General features: G+C 41.1%; 1 protein-coding gene across 1 annotated transcript; it reads right to left on the bottom strand.

Annotated features, from left to right (window-relative positions):
- Positions 1-4,640: 4,640 nt before the first annotated feature.
- Positions 4,641-12,177, bottom strand: KIAA1551 (KIAA1551 ortholog). Its single transcript, XM_010152676.1, has 3 exons — positions 6,786-12,177; positions 5,934-6,008; positions 4,641-4,783 (listed from the first exon to the last, which is right to left on the bottom strand). Exons 1-3 carry the CDS (start codon positions 12,175-12,177, stop codon positions 4,641-4,643), a joined length of 5,610 nt encoding a protein of 1,869 aa, XP_010150978.1.
- Positions 12,178-12,803: the final 626 nt, after the last annotated feature.

Raw genomic sequence — 12,803 nt, 5'->3', positions numbered from 1 at the left:
ACTCCACCCCCACAGCGAGTGGGTGGGAGTGGGCGAGAGGCTGGGAGGGGACACAGCCACACAGGTGACCCAAACTGACCAAAGGGATATTCCATACCACATGATGCCACGCGCAGCAATAAAACTGGGGGATAGTCCTTCTGTAGCTGTTGCTCAGAGGCTGGCTGGTCATCGGTCTGCTGGTAGGAGGTGATGAGTGTTTGCCTTTGCATCACTTGCTGTTTTTTTCCTCCCTTTCTTCAATTATTAAACTGTAAAACTGTATTTATCTCAACCCATGAGTTTTCTTGCTTTTGTTCCTCCTATTCTCCCTCTTAAACTGCTGGGGGGGAGGTGGGGAGATAAGTGGCTGGTGGGTACTTAGCTGCTGGCTGGGGTCAACTCACCACAGACTACCAAACTTAAACTGCCTTATCTGAAACACCCTATGAATGGAACTTAGCTTCAGGGTATGTTTAAATTTTCTTCAGCAATAGCTCAGTCATTTCAAAGAAAAAGCTAGAAAAATTCTGCTGCATTCACTGGGAAATTTCAGCCTCTTTCTATTCATGACCAAGGGCTGGAAACCTGGACCATGGGTTCCTGGTGTGGCTGTAAGCCCTTTGGTCTCCCTGAGAAGTGTCCCCTCTCCCCACCCCCATTAAAAAAAAAAAAGAGTAAGCAAACAAAATCAGCACACCCTAGCCTGGATCATAAGCTTGCATGTGCCCAGCGGGACTTGCTGAGACTCAGAGCTAAGTGCTCCAAAGCTCCCACTGCCATGGGCATGCTCCAGCCCACGAAGAAAGTGTTTTCGGAAGACACCCTGTGCGCCTTTCCTGAATTTCCACAGAAGTTGCTCTCAAGTTTCCTGAGGAGCCCATTCCTCCATGCACTCCTGCAAACGTTAGTTACATCCCACTCTCCAATTCATTGACGAAGACGGTGAACAATGACAGCCCCAGTATCAACTGGTGAAGAATACAATAGTAACCAGATACCAGCTCGACTTTGTACTGCTGATCAGACCTTATCCCTCCAAGGCCAGCCGGTCAGCTGATTTTCCACCCACTGTGTACATCACTTATCCAAACCATTGCTCTCCAAAGCAGCCCTAAGAATACTATGAGAAACCGTGTCAATAACCTTGTTAAAGGTAAACATTTTCTGTGGTCCCCTTGTCCACAAAATCTGTCATCTTATCATAGGAGGCCATCAGGTATGATGTACCCTCTGTAAATTCAGGCTGACTGTTCCAAATCACCTTATACTCTACTTGGGTAGTCATGGCTTCCAGGAGGATTGTTGTATAATCTTCCCAAAGAAAGGGGTAAGGCTGGCTGACTAATCTCCTATAGTACCGTGAGCCATATTCTTGTCTTTCAAAATGGGTGGAAAATGACATTTACACCTTTTTACGCTCATCAGGAACCTCATCCATGACTCTCTTGGGGGACAAAGGCAAGAATGATAGAAGTGGTAGCTCATCCCTCTGACAAAGAAATCTTCCTAGAAGGAAATGGGAAGAATAGAGAAGACACTACAGTTCTTTATCTGTCAGGGCTCAGCTAGGACCAGTGGCTCCGTAACAGCCAGGGTCCAGAAGCCGAGGTAGATACCCCGACCCGCAAGAGAGGGGCCTCACCAGCCAAGGCCCCATCCCCACAGCACCCACACAAGGCAAGTCAGACAGGATGGTAACCAGGATCAAGTCAGTGTCCAGATCACCAGGCAAGCTTGTAGGGATGAAGGAGGGCCAAAGCGAAGCTAGGAAGTCAATCCTCAGGCCAGGATCAGATCCAGTGATGGTAACCAAGGTCAGATACAGTCATGACTGACAGGCAGCTTTATGGTACTGAGATATATCTGAGCCCAAGCAGGAAGACCATCTATTCGTCAAGGTCTGGATCAAAGGGAAATTTCCATGCCCACACATGGGCATGACTGTAACAGAGCTAGAGACAGGTAGACCTTGAACATTGCTCAGGCAGGGACTGAAGCCCTGGCTTGATCTTAAATGAGGTTCCTGGGCCCATGAGCAGGAGTTGTGTCTGGAGGCCCCACATATGGATTTATGAGGACTATTAAGACCTATTAGAGCTCTCAGAACCATGACAGCATCCACGGTTTGCACAAAGTAACCCCACTGATGACATCCACAGTCCAAGTCCTTTTAAGTACAGGCAACACACAGGACAACGGGCACACCTCACATCCATGACAGGTACCCCTCAGCGCTAGTGAATGCCCTCAGGCTCACATTGGTCAGTTCGCTTCAAGCAACACAGCACTGTTTTTTTCACAGTAGCCACATCTATGTGGATGTCAGCATCTTGCCTCTCCGAGGCCAAGGGCTTGCTGTAGTATTGTGGCTTCAATCCGCACCGTAAGGGGCAACTGAGTAAGAGCATCCTCCACAGTCCTCTTAGTATGCAGGTGCATGCAGCAATTATGCAGTCAGTGTAGCACAGAGGCCAGCCTAAGTCCAAAGTACTTTAAGTACAAAGGCTTAATGGGTAGCTACTGAGCCAACATATGAAACAAGCAGAAAGGATATGGCCAGCCTACCCCAAAGATCCTAGCCATACTAAAGCACTGTAAGACAAGACACAGTGTAAACATGGTCACAGAGACAAGATTCACTCCTTGGTATAAGAGAAGAAGAAGATGCAGCTGTATCCACTGGGACTCAAAACTGGCACTCTCATTTACTCAGTGCACAGGGTCAGTGAGCAAACTTCTCCAAATATTTAGAATATAATCATCATGGGTCAATGGATTGAATAATTTCCTATTGAAAAGAATTCACTCAAGCATTTACATCAGCTTCATGTATCATTATGCAGAACAAAACCCAAAATATATTGACAGGAATTATGTACTGTATGTACCAGGTACACTTAAGGCTACAATGAATCTTCCTTAATGCAGACAGTACAATAGAGGTACTAAACTCCCAAGAAAATTCAAAATAAAGCCTTCTCAGAGTTGCCAACATTATTACAAAATTCTCCAGTGGCAACATTTCCCACAAACTAATAGGTGGGCATCCAGCCAGGGGAAAAAAAAAAGCTAAGTTGTTAGGACAGCTGTGCCAGACAGGAAAGGAGCTAAAACCTCCTAAATAGTCCCCTAGTTTGACAGAAGAAATATACACATGATGGAAGCGGGGAGGGGAAGAGCCAATTTTTAATTCAGCATGCAGATAGAGCTAGGAAATTATAATGTCATGCTCCATTGGGTAATTATATCCAAGAGGCCTACAAGCTTACATCTTCAGGAATGGAGTAGTACTGAAGGCTATTGAAGCACTCATGCCAGCCAATTCCCAACTCCAAGTGAAAGCAGAAGAAAAAAAAGAAACAAGAAAAAAAGATGCTAAGAGAAAAACATTCCTGATGTGTTTTCTGAAGTATAAGTACACGCAGTTAGGAGTTCATTAAAAAAAGCTTGGACTAAAGTCCAGTTCTCACTTGCAACTATGAAACCTTTTAAGAAGATCTGGCGCTTACTTTAAAGCTGCATTTCATCTACAGGAATATCTTCGATGCCTGTCTAACTAACTGCAATAAACACAACTTTATACTCTCAGACTGAAAAAGAAGACAAGGCATAGCCTTCCAAAGTTTATTTCAAATATAAAAATTATTCAATGAAATGTCTACAGAGTTTTTACTTTCAGTATAAACGTTTAAACAGATAGAATCAAGTACTAAATTTCTGAAAAAATATGATTCAATTAAAAATTACGAACAATAATGAAAAGGCACTTAAACAAAAGATATCTAGCAACAAATATAACTCATGTCACAGTGAACGTGTAGTTAAACATTATCTAACACTTTATAAACAAAGATATCAAATATAGTCTGGTTAAAGTAAGCAGCATAGTCCAGACCAGAGTGAATTCAAACTTCCTGAACTTCAACAATTACACTTTGAAGTGTAAAGAAAGCAGAGAGAGAGAAAAATACAAGTGTATTTTTAAGTCAACTATCAGTTTACAGAATTGTGTTCGGATGAAGAACTCTGAGTTCAATTTGTACAAGTTTCACAAAAAGAAATGTAAGAAAACTGGGTAGCAGCATAAATACTTCATGGTATCCCCTGATTTGAGGGTTTTATATTTGTATTCCCAGTAAAAAAAAAAAAAAAAGTTTCTACAAAAATAGGAAGCCTTGTCAGAAGCACAACAATCAGACTAGCATATGCAGAAAAGAAACCTATAATGCTTGGGGATCCGCTGCAATCCCTTTCCAGTAGGAACATTTTTCCACTGCCAGCAATGGAAAGCACCGCAAGTAGAAGTTTTTCAGAACCAGAAAAGAAAACAAACTCTGACAACTGAAATGAGTTTGATTTTTTTTGGTCAAAATTCAACTAACTCCTGTATCTTTAAAAAAAGATTCAGATATGCCAAAAAGAAACAATACATTTCACAATGGCATTTTCAGCACCAAAGCATATTTGTGTAATAAATACAGAATAAGATCTCAGCCATTCACAAATATGAGGCAAATAGGGAGAAAAAAATGCCAATTACCCCCCACACACACACGATTTTTTTTGTTACAATTATTCAGTAATATGAATTAAACATTTTTGTGGTGGCATTTTTTCCCCAGTGATACTGAATAAGACCTATGACACAGGAGTGGCTATCAAGGTTTTTGCATCTTTTTTTCCAGATATATTTTTCTGTAGGTCTGAAAAATCTCTTTTGAGTCTTTGATTGGAATGTGAAGAGCCTCGCCATTTCCATCCAGGAGCTGTATAGCTGTATCAAGTGGAATACTGTCCTCAGCTGAAAGACAGACAGAGAAGCGGGTTAAAGCAAAAGTCTGACTCTCAAATTACTCCACTCCTTATGAATGTGGTACTTAAGGCTGCCCACTGGCAAAAAGGAGGCCACAAACTTCCTTCCCAAAGCATCAGGCGCCTCAGATTTAAATCCATCTCCAACACAACCGTAAGCAGCACAAGGTCATTTGGTGTCTTTGTAAGAGAGATTTCTAAAGCTTATTGAGAAAGGTGTGAATGAAAATGTGCAATTGTGAAAGTAAGAGAAGAAATAAGCAGAAGGGCTAAGAGAATGGCAGACGCCAATAGCCAAGGACACGTTCAATAGCAGTAAAAGATGTAATTGCTTGGATCAAGACCACAACACAGATGACTTGTTAGCAGAGGACTTGCATTCCGGTAAGAAGAGGATGGCAACAAGGTTACAGCATGCTGAACGCACTATTTCACTTCCTAGGAGACCAGTAGGAAAACAAGAAAGGTAGCAGGGTGCAACCTTGCCCCAGATTTACAAAAGATGGAATATCCAAGATCCTGAGATAAAAGATGCCACTATTGTAGCTGTTGACTCCCTAAAGGGTACAAAAGATGATCCAGAAAGTAATTTGCCAATCAAGAGAAGCAAGGAAGATGTAGCAGTGACACCACTTTTCCTCTGTGTGCCATACAAGTAATCCCATACAGACTACTGGGACACAAAGGTCCAGCTACTTGTGAGCATGGCTGTATGTGTGGGCAGCATCAACTTACTGTGAAAACCTAATAAAATAAAATAATCACTTTCTGGTTTTATAGTCTCACACTACGTTTTGTTATGTCGCTTTCTACATTTTAAAGTGGGAAAGAGGTAGCTTGGGCTTTACCTACAGCTAAAACTGTACTTGAATCTTGCCACCAGTGCTATCTCCAATTCAAGTGCACACAAATATGCAGGAAAATTCCAAAAATATCCAACAACATATTTTATGGCAATAAAAACCTCCACAAAGCTTTGAAATGAGTATGTCTACTCCACAGTATAAATTTCAGCAGAGGAGCTGGTACAGAATAAGTTAAAATACTTTATTAAGATTTGCTAATGCAAAGGAACGGTTAAAACCAAGCAAAGAGTATTTAACTTGTATTTCAAAATGGATTATCAGCAGTCATTTCACCTGTACAGATCTCTTGCAGCGTTTTTTGCTTCACTGGATCACATTTTAACCAATCTTCTTTTTTACTCTTGACACCTGAAGAGAAAATTTAAAAGTATTTTTGAGGTTCCTGTATCCTAAGTTTTAGTCTCTATTCAGCATCAAGCATTAACCAGAACATGCAAAAGGAAATTTCCTTTGGGTGTGTCAATGACTGCCAGAGCCAGTACGTACAATTTAAGATCTGGGTTTATTTAGAATCAAATATAGAATTTCACACAAATATGCCTCAGAATGCAAAACCACAATATGTCGAAAGATTGGGGATAGGGAAGAAGAGGAGGAAAAAAGGCAGCTTACAGCAAAGGCGGCAAAGGTTATGGAGAATGTTTGCAGGATATGCCTGGCCCATAGCCTCTCTCCTCCTCCATGCCACAAAAGAGCTCTCCCTCTGCTGTCTACACCCGGAATTATACGCATCCAGGTGAACACTGAATACAAATCAGACCACCTTTGGCAACTAGCTAAGGGAATCTGCTTTCTGTGAACAGGCCAAGCTATCTTCTAAAGGCGGGTTACAAAGCCTTCTCACAAAGTAACTTGAAACTGCCATGCTCTAAACTACTCTAACTTTATTCTGTAAAACAAGGGAAAAGAATAAAACATTCAATTGAAGGAAAAGTCTCGTGTTCTTCTCCATCTTAACACAGCTACAATCTGTCAGAAAGCCAGCTAAGCTATTTCAACCTTCAGCCTCTAGAGTTCCATATTTTCACTGTCTGGTTTTGCACAACGTGGATTTAAAAAACAGGTGCATACTTTTTAATTGCAAATTAAGTTACTTATAAATTAATAATCAAGATAGCATCATACCTGCCACAACAGCTTTCTCACTTTCCAGGGATTTCTTTGCAGCTAAGCTTTCTTCATCAGTGGTTGGGTTTCTGAACAGTATCTCTGGACACAGCTTGAATTCAAGTATGTCCTGTTTGCACGGTTTCTCAGCTTCTGAGACAGAAGCATCTCTTTTCACATCTGGGCTGTTTTGTGACACCTTGGGCTTTAGATGCCAGACAGGTCTGACAGGCGATGTCTCCAATTTTGTCAGATATATGCGTTCCTGTGTCGTACGTTTAAATGCAACTCTGTTCAGGTAGTGTTTTTTTGGTTCCTTTTGAATATGCAATTTTAATCTGTTATTCCTTCTATTTAAGTATAGCAGGTTTTTATCAGGAAACATTTTCTCAGAGCACTTGTCTTTGTTTTGACCATCAAGACGTCTCTCTTTATTAGAAAAGTAGCTTTTAGAGATGGTAGACGGTCGAGCCCTTTTTCTCTGTAGTTTAATCACAGAGCGATCTGCTAACGAGGTCTTTGGTTTCCAGCTGTTTTCTACATTCTTTTTTTTAGCTTTGTCAGTATTTATCACGCAATTTTGTGAAAGCTGCTTGGAATTCTTTGTTTCAGATTTTTTCAGTCTTTCCTCGTCCACCCTTGTTTTCTTAGAGTCTCTCTTCCCAATCATATTTTCCTTCCTCTTCCGTTTGTATGACTGCTCCTCTGAAGGATGAGCTTTCATAGCTTTATGCTGAGAATATTTGTGATTTCTTGACTTTAGGTCTACCGTGCCAAAATGTGGCAATGTTACAGCATCAGCATGACAACTTTTCAGCTTTTTATGTTGTATTTCAGCTGATGATTTGGCTTTCTCTTTGATGTTAATTCCTACGTCTTGCCCAAGTATCTCCTTTTGTTTCCTGCAGTTCTGTTCTTCAACTGAGCTCTCTTCATGGGTTTTAAGTTTTAGTCCTTGATTGACTTCAACATGCTTAACTTCAACAGTTTCTGACTTTGCAAACTTTTGAACATCTGCTTTGGACTTTGTGGCCAAAACTGTTTTGGTTTTATCTTCTGAAAGGGACTTCCTTTTCAAAATTGTCTCTTTCTTTTTGGATGACTTTGCCATGTTGTCTGCATCTGTATGACCAGCTTTCTCTGACAACTCTTCTGAGATTGTCTGATCTTTCTTGTCAGACTGAAAATCTTTGTCCAACAGTGAGATTCCTTTGTCGATTTGCAGCTCTTCCTTCCAGCTGCTCATTTTACATTTGTTGGCATCCTGGTTTTCAGAGGAATTGAGTGGTTTAATTTTCTCCTGTTGTGTTGTAAGCGGTTCGCATTCATTATTCACCTTTAGGCTAGTTTTTGTGTTCATTACAGAACTGTATTTGCAAGTGTCTTTTTTAATTTTGCTAACACTGTTTGGGATTTCTTCAGAACTTTGCAGGTTTCCCACTGCACCGTTGTTCTTTGTTACAGCATCAGATTTACCGTTGTTTTCTTGTCTGTCCGCAGAGCTGGTATTTTCAGCTTTTGAAAGTTGATCATCATTTTGCTCCGAATCAAACTTTCCCAATTCAGAGGCACACTGTGGCATTTCACGTGCTACAGATAGACAACCCATTAAAGAACAATCGTTTTTTTCTTTTTCCCTGGGGTTGGAGTTTTCTTGTGGGTTTTCTGTCTTCTTGCCCAGACACTGACTAGGTTGAACGCCGCCTTCGAGGTTCTCCTTCTCAGCTGAAGACTTTTCTGACTGTTGACTCGCTACTCTCCTGCTGTCACTAGAGGAACACCAGTTGCGTTCAGGAAACGGTTCTTTCATCTGATCAGAGCTTAACACTACAGTTGTTCTCTGACCTACCGAGTCCTTCAAATGAGAATCCTTGTCACAAATCTGAGTCTCTTTTTGAGGTTGATTCTCCTTCTGTTCAGCCAAAGAATCATTTTGTACTGGTTCTTTTCTTAGCATATCAGCACCTTCAATGCCATACGGAAACTCTTTCACTAGTTCAGACAGCTGATTGTTTAGATATTTAACAGGTTGCACTCCAAAAAGATTCATCTCTTTTTCTGTGCTAGTTTTACTGAACATGTAATTTTGTTTACTGCTGTCTCTTGGAAGAGTGACTGCATTTGTTTCAGCAGCTACGCTGATGGAGAAATCAAGTGAATTTTGAGCTAACTCCTGGTTTATACTAGCAAGAATTTCCAAGTCCTTGTCAGTATTTTTGAAAGATGCATTGAATGGCGGGTTTTGTTCTAAGGTAGAAATTGTTTTAAGAGGATTGCCATTGCTTTCCTTCTCCAACTGACTAGCTGTGATGCCATCCAGAATCTTACCTGCTTTACTCATGCAACCTGATGATTCTTCCAACACATTTTGCAGCAAGCTCTGTCTTCGGGGAGTTTTATTGCTCACCTTATTTTTATGCAAGTCCCACTGTCGCTCCTTTTGCCCCGGGTCAGATGCCTTTCCCTCTGATGAGGTACCATTTAATGCATGTGTCTCAGGGACTGACCTAAAGATACTTGCTATTTGTGGATTATAAAATCTATCACCTTCAACAAGAGAACATACACTAGAAATACAAAACATCTTTTCTTCCAAGACAGCTGTGGATGTATCTCCTGTCTCTAACACAGCTTGCATGTCTTTGTGGTCTTTCATACCATCTTGAAAGATCTGACTCGAAAAATTGATACCCAGTTCAGGAAGAGATGGCTTGTTTTGTAACCCCAGCTGCAGATTTTCTCTGGCATCTTGTGCAGATTCACTAACTTTCCTTTGGTTTTCATTATATGAATCATTTGTGCCCATGCTGGTTTTTACTATTCTGTTTCCACCAGCTAATTTGGTCTGTTGCAAATGTGAGTCCACTTTCAGTGCCGGAACACAATTGCTGGATGGTGACCAAACAGTTTCTTTTGTTCCTTTATCAGTATTCATCACACTTAAACCATTTTTCCCCTCTTCTTGCAAGCTACCTGTGCTTCCTGAGTCAATCACTGAACAGGTTTTCCCTGCAGATGTTGGACTTTTGTCTGCCTGTTCACACTGTGTTCTCTGTTCAGAAAGCACTAAAGGAGAGACAACCGCAACCTGGAGTTCAGAACCTTTTATCAAATTGCAGCTCACAGTATCAAGTTTTTGCCCTACAGAAGCAGTTGTTGTAGGCAAAGTTTCTTCCTCTGTACTAACCAGAACATTATTTTCTTCTCTATTTTGTGCATTTTGGCTGCAAGGTGAAATCTGATTTACTCTGGGGCTTTCATTTGACTGGCTATTTTGCACACTTACAGATTTCGACGGATGCTTTCTCCACAAGCCCAGGCATGCATTTAGCTCTTCCACAGAGTAATTATAACTGTTCTGTTTAAAAGATGTATTTTCAGTAAATGGCTTTTCTTTCTGAGCTGCACCACTCTGGAATTTAGCTTTACCAGATCTGTTTTTTTCTGATACAGAAGAGTTTGTGTGAACCGTAAATGGTTGCTCACCTTTCAAACCTTCTACATTCTTCTCACTAGTGTCTTTTAATAAGCTTCTACCTGAAACAGATGCACCTATCAATGGTTTTTCACCAGACAGGAGACTAGTCAGTATCTTATCAGCAGTAGCACCAGCTCTCTCCTCTTTCAGTGTATTTGTGCTGCTCAAGAAAAACTGAAGAAATGGTGAGTTCTTGGGGTTAACTGGCAAACTCTTTGATGCAGTTTTGATAGAGCTATCCACTTGACTGACACACGAAGCGCTGTTCAAGGATGTAATGTTTTTTTGAGAAGAAGCCAAGGCATATGCATCCCTTTGTTCAGAGATGGGATTGCTCTCAGGATTATTTAACTGAGCTGGGAGTTGGCTTTGAGAAGGAATAGGAGCAGAGCTTGATGAAAGGCTTCCCTGCTCCACCTGAGGGTTACTTTTAGTCACCTCTAATCCTCTGTTATCAGTATTGGCTACGTTTTTGTTGTTTCCTTCTTCAGTTGAAGAGTTAAGTATTGTACTCTCTGTCCTCACTGTTTCAGATGAGGAAGGTGGTACATTTTGGTTGGGCACAGTAGGAAGACAATTAGAAAGAGTAGCTTGGTAATTTGGAAGAAGTGGGGGAGTACTTTTCTCACATCCTGAAGCTGCTAAGACTTTTCTCCTATAAAGATGTATCCTTTCAAGCAGGACACATTTTTTTTTAATAGCGAGCAGCCTTTGAGCTTCCCAATCTAGTCTTTCCTTAACCATTCCTTCATCTGCTGTTGCTGAAAAAAACTGAGAATTAACAGGCCCATTCATTAAACTGCTAGTCTGGCTTTCTTGAACTGAAGCAGGATCACTCAGTGGCTTTGAAGCAGCCACCGAAGGAATACTTTCCACCTCCTGCAAAATATCATAGAGTTCTTTGGAAAAGCCAGGGGATGGCACAGACACTTCATTAAAAGGCTTATTTGCTGTCACATTTTCAATTGAATTACAGACATTCCCAACCGACTGACTACCTTCTCCAGATTGCTGTTTCTGACAGTGTTGCAGAACGCTATTAAAACCAGAAGCGTTTTGTGGATCTGATGGGCAACTCTGTTGGCTAAAGGCGTATCCGTTAGGCACATTTTGAACTGTCTGTAGTATGCCTAGTGAAGACTGTTCTGCAGCTCTTGAATCACAGTTGGCAGGCAACAAAGATGGAGCAGAACGTCCGCTAGCAGCTTCTGATCCCATCTGGCTTGGCTGACGTTGTAGCAGCTGTACATTTGCTACTGTACTTTGATTCAATGAGTGTAAAACTTTCAATTGAGAGTTGTGATGATACATTCTGTTGTGGACACGTTGCCCAGATGTACCAAGAGACATAGAATTATTCTGGGAATTAATGTCACTGTGATAGAACGTTGTAGCTGTCATAGAGTTATGCTGCGGTATGTGTGGCTGCATAACGTAACCGTTTGTAGTGGCATACTGAGGTTCCTGAAATACATTTCTCATGTTATTTCCAGCACTCATTTGAGAAGACTGGGTAGGTAACTTTCTATAAGAATAAGTGTAGGCATTAGAATTTGGCCAAGAAGTCCGAGTCATCTCTGTCCGCAAACGTGATGTCCGACTAGGAGGTTTTGGAGCTGGTGGTACAGAGGACAGTGGACATTGATCAACTGAGTATTTTGAGACAAAAAAATCATTACTGGCCACAGATGCTCCTGGTAAGGCCTGATCTGAAGTTTGGAATCCTTCAGCATTTACAAGAGGGAATGCAACATTGCTGGTTGGCAGATACACCATTTCGTTATTTCCAGGATATGTGCATCCATTTTTAGAAGAATAGGAATTTGTCTGAGGAAAAACACGTACACTAGAAAGCAACGGAGTGTAACATGCTTCTTCGCTTTGCAGGTTCTTTGCATCAGCATTCTGGAGCGGTCTTACATTCCAGTCCATCTTTTCCGTATTTCTCTTTTCTTCAGCAAAAAACAAAATGCTAGAAGAAAAAAAAATTAAATCAAACCTTAATCTTTCGATCAAAACCTATTTCACTTACCAAGAAGTGATTCAGAATGCATTATGAACAGAACCATTGAACCTAAACCATTGGGTAGAGGAGCAGCTCCACTGGCACACCCCACGGACATCAACGTTGTCAATGTCAAGTTTCATAAATTATTTCCCAGAACACAATTAAGGTACAAAAAGACAGATCAGCAACCAACAATTCTATTGACTATGTAATGAATAACTAAATCCTCACATTATTCTGCCAATTCTATTATCGTATCCTTTTTAATGGATTGCTGTATTTACCTTGTCATCCCCAAATGATGGAAAAAACCCAATGCATTTGCAGAGCACGATCATAGAATCATAGAATCACTAGGTTGGAAAAGACCTTAGAGATCATCCAGTCCAACCGTATCTGTCCACCACTAAACCATATCTTTCAGCACCTCATCCACCCGTCTCTTAAACACATCCAGGGATGGTGACTCCACCACCTCCCTGGGCAGCCTGTTCCAGTGTGTGATAACCCTTTCAGCGAAGAACTTCTTCCTTACGTCCAATCTAAACCT

The sequence above is a fragment of the Eurypyga helias genome, unplaced genomic scaffold (genome assembly GCF_000690775.1).
Source record: "Eurypyga helias isolate BGI_N326 unplaced genomic scaffold, ASM69077v1 scaffold12515, whole genome shotgun sequence".
Classification (NCBI taxonomy): domain Eukaryota; kingdom Metazoa; phylum Chordata; class Aves; order Eurypygiformes; family Eurypygidae; genus Eurypyga; species Eurypyga helias.
This window is presented reverse-complemented; position numbering and strand designations above follow the sequence as displayed.